The sequence below is a fragment of the Tyto alba genome, unplaced genomic scaffold, assembly GCF_018691265.1.
Source record: "Tyto alba isolate M040663 unplaced genomic scaffold, T.alba_DEE_v4.0 Super-Scaffold_11, whole genome shotgun sequence".
In the NCBI taxonomy this organism is placed as follows: domain Eukaryota; kingdom Metazoa; phylum Chordata; class Aves; order Strigiformes; family Tytonidae; genus Tyto; species Tyto alba.
Window position 1 is genome coordinate 2,959,046 of NW_024881273.1, and position 16,991 is coordinate 2,976,036.

General features: G+C 42.3%; 2 protein-coding genes across 17 annotated transcripts in view; one reads left to right on the forward strand and one right to left on the reverse strand.

Annotated features, from left to right (window-relative positions):
- The window catches only part of KCNT1 (potassium sodium-activated channel subfamily T member 1), an 86,554-nt gene extending 84,112 nt beyond the window's left edge, over positions 1-2,442 (forward strand). For 5 of the 12 annotated variants that reach the window (XM_042786764.1, XM_042786767.1, XM_042786765.1 and 2 more), the window contains 2 exons: positions 1,222-1,306; positions 1,748-2,442. In XM_042786764.1, coding sequence (XP_042642698.1) covers positions 1,222-1,306; positions 1,748-1,868 — 206 coding nt within the window. In that variant the 3' untranslated portion in view covers positions 1,869-2,442. The other 7 variants (XM_042786761.1, XM_042786763.1, XM_042786769.1 and 4 more) reach the window with 4 other exon arrangements.
- A 7,189-nt stretch (positions 2,443-9,631) lies between these two features.
- CAMSAP1 (calmodulin regulated spectrin associated protein 1) overlaps positions 9,632-16,991 on the reverse strand; it is a 40,898-nt gene continuing 33,538 nt past the window's right edge. For all 5 annotated transcript variants that reach the window (XM_032999591.2, XM_032999589.2, XM_032999588.2 and 2 more), the window contains 6 exons: positions 15,887-16,023; positions 15,599-15,807; positions 15,407-15,509; positions 14,905-15,020; positions 14,545-14,663; positions 9,632-14,210 (listed from right to left, as the gene is read on the reverse strand). In XM_032999591.2, the coding sequence (XP_032855482.2) occupies positions 13,908-14,210; positions 14,545-14,663; positions 14,905-15,020; positions 15,407-15,509; positions 15,599-15,807; positions 15,887-16,023 (987 nt within the window). In that variant the 3' untranslated portion in view covers positions 9,632-13,907. The remainder of the gene's footprint in view (positions 14,211-14,544; positions 14,664-14,904; positions 15,021-15,406; positions 15,510-15,598; positions 15,808-15,886; positions 16,024-16,991) is intronic.

Consider the following 16,991-nt stretch of genomic DNA (forward strand, 5'->3'; position numbering starts at 1 on the left):
GGCTGACCGCACACCCACGGGTGCTGTTACGGCGGGAGCCTCGTCCCGTGTCCCGCCGTGTGACCGGGGGATCCGGGGCAGGAGGGATGGTAGGGACGGGGTGGTGGGAGCTCCAGGACGGGGTGGTGGGAGCAGTCCCCAGCCTGGCACTAACGCCTGTCCCCACGGCCCGGCCCCGGCCCCGCTCCATGCCAGACCCAGCTCCGTTTTTGTCCGCATTTGGCAAAGCTCTGCTGTGCCCCGATGCTGCTCAGAGGAGCCTTTCCAAGAGCCCGGAGAGCGTCCCAGTGACGAGCCTTGCAGCGAGCTGGTGTCCCGCCGCGCTTCATCATGCTGCCCCTGGCGTCCGTCTGTCCGTCCCCTCTCCATCCTGTCCAGCCACACCCCGGTCACTCCGTCTGTAAATGGTGTTATTTGTCGCAGCTTCCACCCCCTCCCCAGCCACCCCGCAGCCTTGCACCCCCCCCATTCATTTCACCCATGATCTTGTTCTCAGCTATTTCGGAAAACACAGGGCCCCCTCCCCGGCCTTGAGGCCGCCCCTTCGCCCCACGCAGCGCCCACGGGGGCAGCTCTTGGTGGCCCCGAGCCCCCCCGGGAGGTCACTGTAGTTTAGAGCCATCCCCAAAATAGCATCAGTGGCTCTGAAACTCCATGGAGGCGGTTTCCCTTGGGCAGGAGAAAGAAGCAATCGTTGACTTAAATCCTGTGGCTGGATGATGCTAAATTAAATAAATCAGGAAGGGGAGAAGTGGGCAGAGCGTTTGAGCGGCCCCAGGGGGGGGGTTTGGCTGCCCTGACCCGGTGGTTGGAGTCATTGTGCTATCCCTAATGCAGCAAGACTAACCTGTTCCCTTTTTTACACTAAACCAAGGTAAGCCATCTTATGTTTTTTTTGTTGTTTTTTGTTTTTTTTCTGGGGAGGGCGGGGAGAGCGAGAACTTTGAAGAATTACATCTGCTTGTCCCCAGGGCTGTGCCGTGGCGGGGAGCGGCTGGGGAGGCGCAGAGGGAGGTGGCAGCACCATTGCCCACGCCCCCCCCCCCAGTAAAGGGACACATTTGCTGTCCCTGGGGACAGGCTGTGACAAACACACACACACACACACCCCAGAGCCAGGGGCTTGGGGACACAGCCGTGGGGCTGCGGGAACAGGGGCCACCAGGGTGTTGGGGTGTCTGTCGGGTCGTCCCTCACCAGCCCTTTCCCCTCCTCTCGCAGATGAGATGAACGACCACCAGAACACCTTGTCCTACGTCCTGATCAATCCCCCCCCGGACACAAGGCTGGAACTCAACGACATCGTGTAAGTGCTTCCCCCCACCCACCCCTGGGCTTCCCCCCATGGGCAGGCACGCTCCCCTGTGCCCCCAAACCTGCCCCTGTCACATTGCTTTCCAGGTTTTCTCATCAATCCCAGTGGGTTTTGCCTCTTTCCCCGGCCATTCCCCCTCCCCATGTTCCTGAGCAGTGCCTAACCCGCCCCAGCTCTGACCGGCAGCGCGGAGGTTTGCCCGTGGCTTTTGTCGCTCTGCAGCGCCGGGAGAAATCCTAATTATTTTAACAGCTGCCACACTGCTGCGAGCAGCAGCTCCCAGCACAGCACCGTGGGGCATCCCCTCGAGGATGGGTGAGACCCCAGTTTAGGGGTTGCATAGCTCCCTCCTGCCATTAGATAACTGCGAGGAGGGGGGGAGGTGTGGGGGGTGTGTGTGTCCCGTTGGTGTAACCGGGCTGTGCCCCACAGGTACCTGATCCGCTCCGACCCGCTGGCCCACGTGGCCAACGATGGTCACAGCCGCAAGAGCAGCTGCAGCAACAAGCTGGGTTCCTGCAACCCCGAAACGCGCGATGAGACCCAGCTGTGAGCTGCCAACCCCACACCCCAACCCCCCCCCACCCCCCCCCAGTGCCCCGTGCCCCTGCCAGGGGCCAGCGGGCTCCGGGGAGAGGCGGTGAAGAAGAGGATGGCCGGCCGGAGGGGAAGGCTGCTGCCGCCCGGGGTGCCCGCTGCATCCGGGGAAGGCGATGCCCAGCCTGGCTCTGTGCCGTGGAAGGGGTGCCTGGACACCCCCCCCACCACCACCCCCCCGGGAGGGACAGGACAGCCGGTGGTCGTACACCCCCGTGGCTTTTAACTTTTTATACGAATACCGCAACTAGTGAGAAAGTCTTCGCTGGTGCTGGTGGGACGACAAATGACCCTGTGTGAACGGGAGGATTGCGCTTAATATTGCCCCCAGATGATGCAGGTGGTTTGCATTGGATGGGGCTTGTCGCTACAAAGGCAAAACTGCACAGAAACCCTCCTCCTCCTCCTCCTCCTTCGCCAGGTACCCCCCCCCCCGCCCAGGGGTACCCAAACTTCTGCTTTTTCACCCGATTCATGTTCCTCAGCCTCTGTCGGTTTGCTGTCGCCGTGGGGAGGTGGGGAAGGATGAGCTGGGGGCTGTGGGATGGGAGGGGATGTTGGGGGGTGTGTGTGGGGGTGTGTGTGTGTGTGTGCAGCCCCCCCGGGGGGGCCGTGTTGCCTCCAGCACCCCTTGGCACCTCCCAAACTAAAACCCACCCAGCCCGGGTGACCGAAAGCTGTGCCACCCCTGCGGCAATGCTGCTGGCCACGTGTGCCCAGCGCTAGCCCGGGCTGTGGGGCACCTTGGTTTGCATCCCCCCCCCCCCCCGCCCAGACTGAGTTCATCTCCTCGGGGGGGGGGGGACACACGAGGGGTTTGTGTATGATGGGGGGGGGGGGGGCAGGCTGGCGGGGGACACGCACCCTGGGCCCGTAACGACCTTTCAAACGCAGAAACACAACTTTTTTCCATCTATTTTTTTTGCACACTTTACAACAAAGGGTTTATTTGTCTGCCAAGTGAATAACCGAGTTGTTACCTTTATATACTTTTACATTCATCTATCAAAACACCAATGTCGGGGGTTTTTTCTTTTAAATGAAAAGCCTGTAAAACACACCATCACCATGAAATCCCACCAGCCATCCCGGACGTGCTGCCAGCTGAACGGTTTATTGCCATTCACATTTGCTGTTCATTCCCCATTACCCCCCCCAATAAAAGTTGTTTACAAACCCAAACCAAACCAACAACCAAACACCAAACCCTGTTTAAAATTGCAGTTTTAAACAGTCGGTGAGCTGGCCCGGGGCAGCCCCAGCCACGGGGAGTCCTGCCCACCCCGGGGAAAGGCACCGATGGGGGAGAAACTGCGAGGACCGAGGATGCCCGGGGTAGGACCGAGACTGGCATTGCCTCAAGAAGGTGTTGAGAAAGACCTTCTGTGCCTGGATGGGTTTGGAATCAGTCTTTTTTTTTTTTGCTTTAATTATTTCTTTTCCTGATGTGTTGGCCACAAGGCCCTGGGTGACCTGCCCCAGGCACTGTCAGCTGAGGGTACGTCATGGGCTCGGAGCCCGATTCTTCTCCTAGGCTTTGATGCAGGAGCAAATAGAACTGTCTCTTATACTTTTTTTTGGGGTCACTTTGTGGGGGTTTTTTTGTTGTTGTTTTTTTTGTTTGTTTGTTTTTTTAATTATCATTTTTAAAATCAATTTGGTTAAGGCCAATAGATATTTTATTTATTTCCATTTGTAACAGCATGCCAAAAATATCATTTAAAATAAAAAGTGGTTGAGGCGAAAAAGTGAGTGCAGGTGAAATACAAAAGCAGAGGTTGGGTCTGTACTAATTTAAAGCCTCAAGATGCTCAGCTGACTCCAGAACTGCCTCTTCAAGTGTTAATATATTTAATTGCCTAGATTTCAGACAGATGGTTTCCCAAACCCCATTTCCAAGGGAGAGTGGAACAAAGCCGAATTACAGGTTTAAAAAAAAAAAAAAACACCCAAACCAACAAAACCCCAAGCAGTATGGGTGATGTGATTACCTGCACATCTTTAACTACTCAGAATGTAAGTTTTTAATATTTTCTCTTTTGCCTGGCTGCTGGGGCCATGCACTCGGCCAGCGCAGCCCCGGGGTTCCCCGCTGAAGCCTCCCCGGCCCCCGCACGCTGGGCCACAGGACAGGGGGGCCAGGGCAGGAGCTGAGCTTTAGGTACCTCTCCTTCCTCCCTGGACACTCTAATTCTTATTAATTGGAGGAGATAATTAAGAGGAAACCCACATACCGAAAGACGTATCGGCTGTATGTGGTTTGTGATACCATTAAAATAACAACCCTCAATATTACTGCATTTTGACAATGCTTCTGTTTGTTTAATGTATAAATATATGTATTTAAAAAGAAAGCTATGTGTATAAACCATACGCGTTTTGCATACATTCTTTCTATGGTGTAAATTTATAGCAGACATCCTAATGGGATGTTGAAATAAATACTGTAGATACTTACCTGTGGTCAATGCAAGTCTAAGAACAAACGTTTAATTTTTCTAATTCTTTAGACTCAGTTACAATACTAATGTAAAAACAAAAGTATTTTATTTTTGTAATGGTCCTGGAAACGTTGATGCATCGAGAAGAGTTGTTTCTGCTTACGAAGGGGCTGGAGGGCTGCACAGCACAGGACTTTCCCCGGAGGCGCCTGGGACCAGCACTGCCCAGGGGGAGAGGAAGACAATTGCTCTTGCTTCCACCTGCTGACAATAAATTTAGAAAAATTATAATTTTCTGAAAGAAAGACCTGTGCTCCAAGGCAGAGACAGGACAGGCCCCGGGGCGAGGCAGAAACGAGGACGGCTGCGGTATTTTCAGTTTTACCAGCCAATGGCCCCACCGCATGTTACGTGTCCACTAACGGTTTCACACACTAAATACGGACTATATGCGTAGACCATGCATTAAATCAAATATTAAAACAAATGTTAGAGTATATTTCTTTCCTGTGATATCCCTTTTTACTTCCATCTATATAGAACGTGGCTTTTTTATTTCCCCTGAGCACGAGATTTGTCATCTCTCGAGGTCAGCTCGTGCATGGATTTTTATCAGCAACAGCAGCTGAAACTCCCGTCTTTCCTCTCCACGACCCAATTTTGTGACATGTTCTGCTGGGATGCACTGCAGCCAGCCCACCGGAGATGTTTTTGTACAATTATTGTGAAGATGCTTCACAGTTCTGTAAAGACAAATGGAAATAAAAGAGCTGCATGCAGCAACAGTAGAGACTGCTGTCTGATTCTTTTTTCTAGGAGCAAACTTCTGCTTTAAAATCCATGGCAAGATGTGGCTTTAGAGTGCCCACATCCATGGTTCAAGTCATTTCTTCCAAAGCTGGGACACATGAAAACTTCTTTTTAACCTCAAGCTTTCAAAACTCTGTGTAAAGGACAGTTTAGAATTACTATTGTGTTACACTAACAGTACATTGTATTTAAAGGTCATTTAATTCATTTATTTAATCCTTATTTTATATGATTTAACAAATGCACTAAGTTTTGTGGCTATTTAATTGAACTTTTTTTTTTAACTGATGTTGAGCCAAGATGCAGTGCATGTCGTCCTACCTCCAAACACTTCAAAATTTTCCACTGACTCTACAGTTCACGTCCGCATCCCAACATTTCCAGAAAGAGAACCCGTTTCTCGAGCATACCACACACATAGAGTTTAACTTAGAGCAAATGCAAATGGTGGTCAATTAGAGATCATTTTTATTAGACATTTTAAGAAAACACTGTAGAAATTATAATATATTTTAAAATCATACAGCAGGACACAAACAATATACCTTAAATAGTGAAGATAATTCTAGGATTAACATACATGTGAGAAATTTGGAAGCCATCAAGTCATTTTGCTGTAAACTTACCCAAGTCAAGCAGGACAGCAGGAAGCCAGGTCCCTGTGGAAATTACTTTTTAACTATTGCCTTCCAACAAGACAAATCTATACACGGTGAACAGATTCCTCCGAGTTTTTCCAGTACAGCTGAATTATAATGATTACAACCAAAAGGAGGTAATTTCAACAGCACCAATAACAGCCCTCACTGGTATGAAAACCCACCAGAGACCGCAGCACAGCATTTAATGCTCTGTACGAGCAGCCACGGTGAAGAGCTCCTTCTGAACAAGCATTTCTAGTTACGTGGTTCATTAGCTACAAGAGCAGGTAGGGTTTTTTTTGACAACTCTGCATTTGCTGTAGCTGGTTAAGAAAAAAAATTAAAAATTGCTATTGCTGCTGGTGGTCATCCTAGTGAAGTTGTGAAAGCTCACCCACGCGCCCGGGGTGTCGCAGCACCCCTCATTTCTTACGTGAGCTTGGTTTCGGTTGCCTTCGGTCTCCAGATCCCTGGCTGGGAGATCTCCCCTGCCCACCTTCATTTCTCAAACCCCAACCATGCCGTGCCGTGATTGCCAGGGTTGTGCCTTGCTCCGCCGTCGGTTGTGTCACGGCCACCAGATCCCGTGTTTCTCAGTTGCTTTGTCACCACGCCGAGAGGACTTCGCTGCTTCTCAGCAGTAGGTTCTTTTCACCCGGCGGCACCTGCTTTTTATCTTGCTTCACAGTCTGCAGCTACAGAAGAAGAAAAAATACTGCAAAATGAACCAGAATTCATTTAAAACTTTGACCTCGTTGAGAAAAATTAGCTTCTAACACTGAAAACTGCTAAAAGAAGAGAAAAACCTAGAGCACTGCAGTGTACCTTAGAAGGGGGAAAAAAAAAAAAAGAAAAAAAAAGAGACTGGTATTGATGTGGCTGGGAAACAGATAGGGAAGCAAAACTGTGAAGGAGTTTTTATTTTACTGTAAATTCAGTTTTTATAGTTATTCCCTCAAAGACATACATTCAAAAGAGGTAAGTTTTTTCTCTGGTAAGATTTCCATGTAATGCCATGGTAATTCTGGGAGTTTTTTATACTTCCGATCGTTCCAAGGGCCTCATTTGAATTTTAACAAATGCTGTCTATTGAATATTTAATCATCCCTGCTGCACATAGCAGTTTAAGATGCTTTCCCCCAGAGTTTTTTTCCCCCACTATAATAAATATATGTTATTTCTGAACAAGTTCAGAGGGATGTATCAGAAAACTATGACAGTATTTCAGTACCAAGATATAATTTGAAAGTAGACTTATATTTAGCACAGCCGAGCAAATGAATCCATCCTATGATTTTGTAACACAAGTGTTCAGCATTCATTGTGCACACCAGCATTCCACGGAACAGGCAGGTGCATAAATATCACAGCTACCCTTTTTGTCACAAAATATGTTTTGAAAAGCACAATATGAAAAACTGTACTGAGCCTTCAAGGAACCGTGCCGCCGGGGTGGCATCTCCCCGAGCACAGCTGGAAGGCACCCGTGCTGCCCCCAGCCAATCCTTCCACTGCCGGTGGGCTGCGAGATGTTACCACCAGAGCCTTTTCCAGGAGGGAAGAATTCAGCAGCTCTGTGAGACCAGAAAGTGTTATCACAAGAAAAATCTATTACTTAAACGTCTAAGTACGCTTTAGCTAGCTACCACGGTATAATCCTGCAATGTGAGGTGTATGGAGAGAATGAATCCAGCAAGGTAAAAGGGGAATAGACTAAAGGTAAGTCAATTTTCATTTCACATTTCTATCCTAATGAGTCTTTCAATTTCTGGAATTTATCCTTTTGCCATATGGACTCTATTTAATATAGCTCAGCTACTGAAATACTAGCTTATTTTTGTCATTTTTCTATCCAAACATTGAGTGATTTTCTGTCTGCAGTCTGGGGGACAAGAACAGATAATCATAAGCTTTGGGATCATTTATGATCTGAAAAAAAAAAAAAAAAAAAAATTTAATTAGGTAATCTTTTCAGTTAATTTGACTTTCATCCAAAAGGGATATTCCTTCTGACTAAATGCCTTAGAAGAAATGTCTGTTTCTTCTCTTTTCTTTTACGTTGACATTTTGATTATCAGAAGTCCATACTATGAAGTCATCCAAAGAAAACTGCCATTGTAACTGTGCATCTTCATATGAAGAAGATATGAAAGGTCTTCTAAATACTGCTATATTAACATGGATTAATACAGCCTACTATTAATAGACTATTAATATAGTCTAACTATAGTTCTACTGCAAAGAACGTGGGCCTTGGTTAACTCTCCAGACCACTGTAGCTGGGCTTCAATTCTTTTAAGCACACACACACAAAAATGCCAAAATTACTGACAAATAACTAGTGGTCATCTTAACAACATATTCCTATTTAAGACAGTTTAAGTGGTTGGAATGGCATTTTTGGTAAAAGCTTGGTTTAATTTTAATAATAAGAGTTTAACTTACCACTTGGAACAGAAGAGCAAAAATACACCTTTTTCATATGCACACTGGAATCTTAAGATCTTCAAAACCCCCAAGACCAAAATACGCCTTAATATACCTGCAAACAGAAAGTTCAGAACCATACGGGAATGCTTTTATATTTTGCTTATATAATAATTTTATATTGATAATATATCCAAACAAAATTTCAAAAAAATCCTAAATATTTTTTACTTACTATATGATAATAGTAGTCCATTGTCTGAACGGTGATCTGAAGTTAATTGCAAAATTTTAAATGCAGTGTGGGCAATATACTTACATTTCATGATGTGAAAGTTCCTCCTGTAATTGTGGTATATTTGTCCTGATAATTTCCGTGAGATAAAGGACTGTAACAATGCATGCCATACCCTTTTGTCAAAAAAGTCAAGATTCACTGTTTTCTTCTCTTAGTTTCTGAAGCATATGCCAGAGGCAGTTTAAACGTGCCCTCATATTGTGACCGCCCAAGATTACTTGTGGAGAATCTCTTCGGATGTGTCACATCAAGATTCCTTGGTTGCTGCAACAATGTACTAAAGCTAAATCCACCACCAGACTCACCATCCATGAAAATTTTAAGTATATTATAACATACATGTAAGACCCCAAAAAATTAGAGGTAAGATGAAGTAAACTTTTTCTCCGATTTTTAATACTCAGTCTTCATATATATAATTAAACAATAGAACACCTGGTCAATATAAGTGAAGACAAGAACTCACTTGGTTTGGCTTTAATGCACCAAAAGATGTATTTTAGACATCTAAAAAATATACTTGTTGACCACAGAAATATCTCAATTTCAAACTGTCCTGAAGGATATTATATAAAGTTTTCACTTATCAGAAGCACAGAAAAACACCTCCCCCACAAAATACTTCCGTTTTCTTCCGTTCTGCATATGTAACGTAGCAGTAAAAACGGGTACAAAATCAATCTCTCAAGTCTTCTTTGCATGTCATATTCTGGAGTCGTGTGCCTGGAATGTCACAATAAAAACAGCCTCATCTGAAGCCCCAGAATTCAGCTACTGTTCGGCATCCCAACCACAAAACCCGCTGCAACACATCCCCACCATGGCCATCCTCAGTCACACCAGGACGCAGCCACACACATCTCACTGAACTGCTTAAAATGAATTACATTTAAAACCCTAATTAACTGAAAGCTATTTAATCAGATAAGCATAGCATGGATAATAGCTTAATACACAACCATTAAGACTGGCTATACTAAATGTACAACTGAGGAAAAACCCCAGGTGTGATCCTGCTGTCAGAAAGTACAACAGATACCAAATGCCAAGGACAGTCAGTTCAGAGTGAAGATGACACATCTGATTTGTTGCTGTATTTATTAAAAAAAAAAAAAAAAAAAAAGTGAGGGGGTTGGAATGTTCTGACACTGCCTCTAGTGATCAGTTCTGAAGACTTGCGGGGAAAACTCATTCATGTTACTCCTACTTTATAGTAAAGCCCCAAACCGTTGGTAAACTCTATTAAGGTTTTCAAAATCAATCAGTATTTTCAAAACTCAGATCATTTTTGCTTGAACTCTTACTTAACCAGAGAACATGATGAAAACGTGACAAAGACACATTAACTACAAATGCAAACAGCACGTGCAAATATACAACAGACTGATGTATGAAAGTTTGAGAAAAAGAAATTGCATTTAAAAGCACTTTAAAGATGTACATTCTTGCATTTATTACATGTTAGGAACTAGTAAGAAATTGAGAGAGGTCAAAGGCAGATCTCCATTAATACTACTCTGTATGGGAAACTAGTTCTCTAGCTCAGGGCAAACACAGTGAGAGCGCTGTGCTCCGCTTCCAGGGAGTGCTGCAAAAGGCTTACGGATTGCACAGCTTAGGCACATCTTCAGAAAATTCAGCGAAAGAAAGAACAACAAATCACTTGTCTTTGGACAGCTATTACAGCTCTATTTCCCTTCTACAGTCAGCGGGAAAAGCCGCTACTGCAGCTGTACCTAAAGCTCCCACTGCCTCCTCCTCCAAACTCCCAGGAAGCACAACGAGAACCTTTGTGAGGTTCCTCTGCCAAACCGGAGCTGTTGGCTTCTGCAAACCACCCCGGGAACCACCCCGGCTCCAGATAATCCCAGTGAAAAAACAAACTAAACGAATTTAAACTTAAGCTGCAGGTTGACAGTTATAGATTGAATATAGAAATAGATTTCTATTTCTCTCCAGGAGGCACCCAGACATACAGCGCAGCGCCGTAGTGCTGAAACAGCCAGTAACTTTCCACACATTTCTACTGTATTTACACAGTACTCACGTGGCTGTGGAAAAAACAACATTTCATATTCTAAACAGCGAATTTTTTTTTTTTTTTTTTTTTTTTAGAAGTGACATCAGCAAATAAGAAGTTGGCACCATTCTTCCCTGACAGTTATTAGTGTACAGGTCACCTAACTATTCCTACACATAACGATTTTCAGTCATTGCAAGCGAAGCATTAAGCATGATGTCATTAAAACCACAGTTAGAAATACGATGTAGTCAGAATTTGGTAAACTTAACACAAAAAATAATGCTAACAAAGATACGTAGTCATGGTCCTACAACCACATTTTACCCTGGGCTGACACCAAGCAGTGAACGAATTTAAGTTGACATTTTGGATTATACAAAACCTATTTTAAATTAATTCTTCTCCCTTCTACAAAGCAGTCTGCACTTGCTTGCACACATCTACAATTTTCCTACATTCCTCTGCACATTCACCCACAAATCGTTATGTTCTTACAAGCAAACTTCTCTCTCCCCCTGTTTCCAGACTAAATTAATACACCATATTCCTTGCAAGGTATTTGAGATTAATGTTTTTTTGCTAACTAAAACTCAAGACTGTTAGTTTTTCAGAGAATTTAATGTCTTGGAAAATGACTTTCTCCTCTGCTTCCTCTACGGTCCTCAGCATGGGGCTTGGGACTACATGCTGCCTACAGCTGCAGGACTCCCGGCCTCCTCTCCCTCTCCAAAGGGACGGCACCTCCTGTTGTTTCCAGCAGTCAACAAAGTCACATTGCAGCAGGAAAAATAAGGACCTGATCTAGCACAATCACATCCAGGAGAACACCGAAGGTGCCATCACCTTCTTTTATTCCAGTCCTTTCTACGGGCAGCAACATCTCAGCCTGAACGAAATACAGGAAAGTACAAATCACTGATTTTTTATTTATTTTTTTTTTATTCTCTACAAAACAAGGACTATCTTCTTGGAAAAATTTATCTTGCAGTCACAGAAAATTATTTCTGCATTAGAAAAGTCTAGTTTTGAGAATGCAGATTTCAATTCTGTGCAACCAATATGGATTCATTGCGAAGCTTAAAGAGCCAGCTTACTTCTAAATTCTACAGGCAACTTTACAAATCACAAGCAAGCTAATACAGAAGAGCCCAATAAAAGAAATTCTCTTGGTGCTTCCAAAATTGTCACTAGCTGAATACACAGATCAAAGAAAACTCACTAGCCAGATTCAAGAGTCTGAAGACTGATGAAATAAATCCTTAAAAAGACTGTTAAATTACTTCTCAATTTTCTGAAAGCCTTTTGGTCAAATTCTTGCACACTGCAATCAGGGTCAGAAGAACTAAGTTCTTGTCATAAAATTACTACAGCTATTTATTTACAGGTGAAACTTTTTAAAAGCACAAGTAAACAGAATAGCACATCTTTAAAGTATATTAGTTCTTAGAGGGGATGAAGTGTCACAACAACAAAAGTACACATGAAAAAAAGGAAATCAGTTAATGATTTTTATTAAATTTCAGTGTTTCATAAAATAAATATGGTATATAATATCAAACAGTGAGAAATAAAGCACAAGCATGAAAAGCATGGTAACAAAAGTTACACTCATGACGGTGTTTAATACTTAGCACTTTAGAAACCATAAAGCCTTTAATTATTTACAAGCAGCGAACTATCTAACATAATTTACAAAGTTGCAGCAGCCTAGTCAAGATGTACTGGAAGGGGAAAAAAATGCAGAGATCGCAATGGAAGACCTTCACTTTGCTCTATCTAGTTAGCATTTTATTACGTACCCTATTTTCCCCTTATGTACATAACTCTTTGTAACTTCCATTATTCTCAAGGTTTAATAATTACACTGTATTGTATTTTAGAGCTCAGTTCATCTCTAGGATGGTGTAGTGCCTTTTGCACTTGAGAGACATATTCAAGTAACACTTCAAATAAAAGTAAACATGTGCAAACCAAAGTTATAAGCCTGCATGACCCTCAAGTAGTAGTGTCAGACTAGATGTAGCAGGCGCATGTTAGCAGATTAAATTAGGTAATAGCTACAGAAATCTACTCAGAAGTCTAGCCGGGGCCAAAAATGAGAAATGGGAACATTAAAAAAATGGAACCAAACTGCAAATATACCCTGTTACCACAGACAAAAGTTTAATCTGCTGAAACACAAAGACTTTTAAGGTCATAACTGAAGATTTAATATTTCAACATGAAAAGAAATCCAAGCCATTCGACTTATTTGGGCTTTTGAAACAAATGCAAATGTCTCTGTTTAAAAATTGCTTTTAAATGAGAAAAACAGATCAATATATATTAATATATCACCCAAAATAAAAAACATAACACACTCTTCATTTTAGAGCATGCTGCTCATTCAGAATAAAGACAGGACAAAAAAAGTAGAATTACATTTCATGATGTAATAAAAACATTAAAATTTGTGATCGTTAAGTGCACCATTGTACAGGAGTAGCGTGCTCAGAGTGGAAATGTTCTATACCTACCAGAATCCATCTTTATTAAAGCAAACAAATCTTTAGGACACTACCTGAAACTGAAATCAGTAATAACTGTGCTCCATTCAGCTTGTCTTAAGTTTCAGTCAGGCATATTCCAGCTAGTAGCACCTGTATGCCTCTTCATGATTGTATTCCAGAAATCTTTAAACTTGTGAACAATTTAAAAAAAAAAAAAGACTGGCTTTTGCAATCCTTGCAATGCTTATCCTAAACAGATACTGCAAGTAAACTCTGTTCTGAGCAGCACAAGTTGGGGCTTTTTTTCAGAAATCTGAGAGCTGGACTTACGTTGGCAGTAGATACAGTACAACAATTTGATGTATTAAACAGTTCCTCAAAAAGGTCTGAAAGGAAGATTTCCCTAAAGACTGTTTAAAAAACCAAACCAAACCAAACCCAAAGCACTTCACCCAAGATCTGTTCAATCCTTCTACTGAAGTTCAGAGCTTGCCAACTTTAAGAATGACAGGAAAAAGGAGGGAATGAGGCGGAGAGGAAACAGAACTAAATTATTCCCAATTTGTACCGATGAAAAGCTTCAAGTAAAAGGAAATCCACTTGTTAAAGATCTTGCTACATGCACAGTCCCTCATCAGTTGAAAGCCACAGTAGTTAGCATCGGGTGTAACAGCAGATTTATTATTCATAAAAAACACTGGCAATGTTCCTTCATTCTTAATAACTTGCATCCACGGTTTCTGTTTAGAAGCTTCTTAAAAAATGTTTATGGTTCTGCACATTTCATACCAAACTGGAGGAAAATGGTAAACGTGTCTTCTTCCACTGCAATCCCATTCAGCAATCTTCTCCCCAAGAACTCAGTGTCATTTACGAGTCTGACTCTTCTTTGGCACTGCAGGTCGCTTGGCTTGCCACAAGTGGTTATGAATAGTAAGAGCATCCACACTGACAGACATGGTTTTGGCTGGAATCACATTAAACTGTTTTCTGTCCGAACTGTACTTATAAAGTTTGTCAATCATTTTCTTGGTGATGCTCTTTGGCCCTGTTCCAGTCAGCTTGTAGATCTCTTCAGTGTCAGGATAGTAGCAATAAAGTGCTCTAAACTGGCAGCCAGCATCACGGAACAAAATGATGTAGTGGTTGGCATCACACTTTTCTAGTTCCTGCGTTAAACAAACATATACATCCATTGTTGACAGTGAAAATTCTCATATTATGCCAAGTTTTAACCTTTCACATATAGCTAAAGCAGCGTTTAAAGCTTTCTGAAATACTAGATCAGTAACTATGATTTTCAGTCCTTCTATAAACTTACAAGTTAAACTCTTATTAAAGGATCTTGTTTTCCACAATTCCATCCAGTCATAGGAAGGGTTCTCAATACAGGCACATTTGAGGAAATGGCATTCACTACAAGGCATCAGTGCAATTATGAAATTAACATTACAGATACATTTTATTGTGAGCGCACTAATGATTTTGTATTTTAATGTTTACCTCTAATATTGAATTCTTATGTGGTTCATTCACTTTTCCAGCAAGACAGCAATGAGATATAGCATTGTGAATAATAGGTTTGTTTGATTTGCTGCTGGGTTCCTTAAATAATTTTGGACCTAAGGAAGATAAACAAGTAAAAATTATTTGCCCTACATTTATGAATATGAGCATTTTCATTCAAAGGGAAAAAATACCTTCAAAATATTTTTCTACAATAACTTACTTTTAGAGAGATTAAATAGAACAAAATATAGCTGACAACTTCTCAAAAATAACAATGTATCACATCAAATAATACCACAGCTTTCTATCACCTGCTGTTCATAACAAGTGCTCAAACTAAAACAAAATAGTCACCTGTGTATTCTGCCACCGAAGCAATAGAAGATGCTGTAGAAGCATTCTCCCAATCTCTCTCTGTGTTCCTGCTAGGATTTCTGCTCAGTATTGGCAAGGACTCCATTGATTCAACTCTGGGGGGGAGGGGAATAAAAAAACCAAAAAAGTTACACCAAGATTTTGTTTTTTTCCCCTCCAATCTAAATAAATTCACCAGTTGCTGACCCTGAATGGAACAGGCTATTGTCCCTTTTCCTCCCCCAAACCAGTCAGATTCTCCCTGCTGTATTATCAAAGCAGAATTCCATTATTCCTTTGAGAGAAAACAAAACAAAATTGCAAGTTTGTACAGAACGCCGGAGTTGGCAGCCACATAAAACGGAAGATGAATTCTACTATTGTGCCCTATGCCAGTGAACTGAAGCAAACAACACTGAATCCCAACACTGTTTCATAATAGAGTAAAAAATAAAAAAAATAAAAAAAAAAAAAAAAAAAGAAATCAAGCCTATCTCTCTACCTCTGAGATGGTGTGCCACCGGAGTGCACGCTTTCAGGTTCAGTTGTTGCTGCTGAAGCCAAAGAAAGGCTGGAACCAGATTGAGCACTGCTCAAATTATCGGCTACAAAATAATAGAGAAAATATGAAACATGTTTTATTGAAGCAGCTTTGCATACTCAGCGAGAGCAAACAAATAAAAAAAAATCTTACGTGTGGAAGAACACTTTGTCCCTGAATCACTGTAAGACTCTTCACGATGGACTGACTTTGGCCTGGGTTTTTTGGGCTTTGATTTGGGCTTTCCAAGCCCTTGCTCCTCCAAAATTTGCTGCTGTTTTTTCCTTAGATATTCTTGCTTGATAAGTTCTCTTCGAGCCTTCTCTTCTTCTTTCCGTATTCGGTCCTCCTCAGCTTTGCGACTGAAAAGCAAACACAGTGTTACATTCAACACAATAATCTTCCTCATCTCAAAAAGTATTCTTTTCCACATGTTATTACCGAGCTTCATCTCTTTTTTGTTCAACTTCAGCCTCCAACTGCTGTTTCCGAATCCGAGCCTCCTCAGCTTTGCGCTGCTGTTTCAGAAGGAACGCCGCACGTTTCTTTGCAAGCTCATCTTCTGCTTTCTGTTCATCCTGCAAAATTCACAGGCATAGAGATTTTTAAAGAAGAGAAGAAACATGTTAAGTTAGACATCACGAGACTGCTGAGGCTTCTGGAAAGATTCCAGCAAAACCCAAGTTATTACTTTTGGAAATCTTTACATTTTTACAATTGATAAATCAGAACTGAATTGAACTTCTTGTTGCTCAAGAAAAACCTAAGAGACAGTTTTAGTGTTCCCTTAAGTCTGTGAGGTGAAAAAAAGGCTCTCATCTTACTCTGACTCGTTTTTAAGTACGCTTAATCATCACAAAACCTTCTAGAACTGCAAAGTACAATGCAACTACTATGTGGGCTAGGATGGACAGCACAAATAACCTCTGAGGCAGTCAACATTAATCACACCATATAAAACCAGAAGTTACACTGACCAAGAGACAGTCTAGCTTGACTTTCTTGAAAGAGAAATTAAAAAAGAAAGTACTGTCATGTCAGCACATGTGAAATATTCACAGTAATCATTGCTAAGCACATATTAAGATACTAAATGTTCCGATAGCAGTTTTGAACTTCGCTAGGAGTAGACACATTATTTAAAAAAACATCTAACCCAACAATATAAGAAATACTGCTGTACTGAAAAACCAACAGCTTAACAACAACCATTTCCCCAAGCCAGAGTTTGGTGTGAAATGAGAAAAATTAGTTAAATTTAATACGTTTTCATCATGAGCCCTTTGTGCTACCATTATAGGATAAAAACAAAAAGCTGCATGAAAAAAAAGTAATTCCTTCCAATGGTGCACTGAAGCATCTAATTTTTCACTTCTATCTACAGACATACAACTGAATTCTCCATTACAGCCCTTGACTTTTAGGCTGCTAGGCTGCTCAAAATCAGAGAAATTTGGGTGCAAATTAAAAAAAAAAAAAAAAAAAAAATCCCAGTTCAGACTCTCAGCACCCTGACAAGTTTTAAAACCTGTTCAGCAGGCTTTTA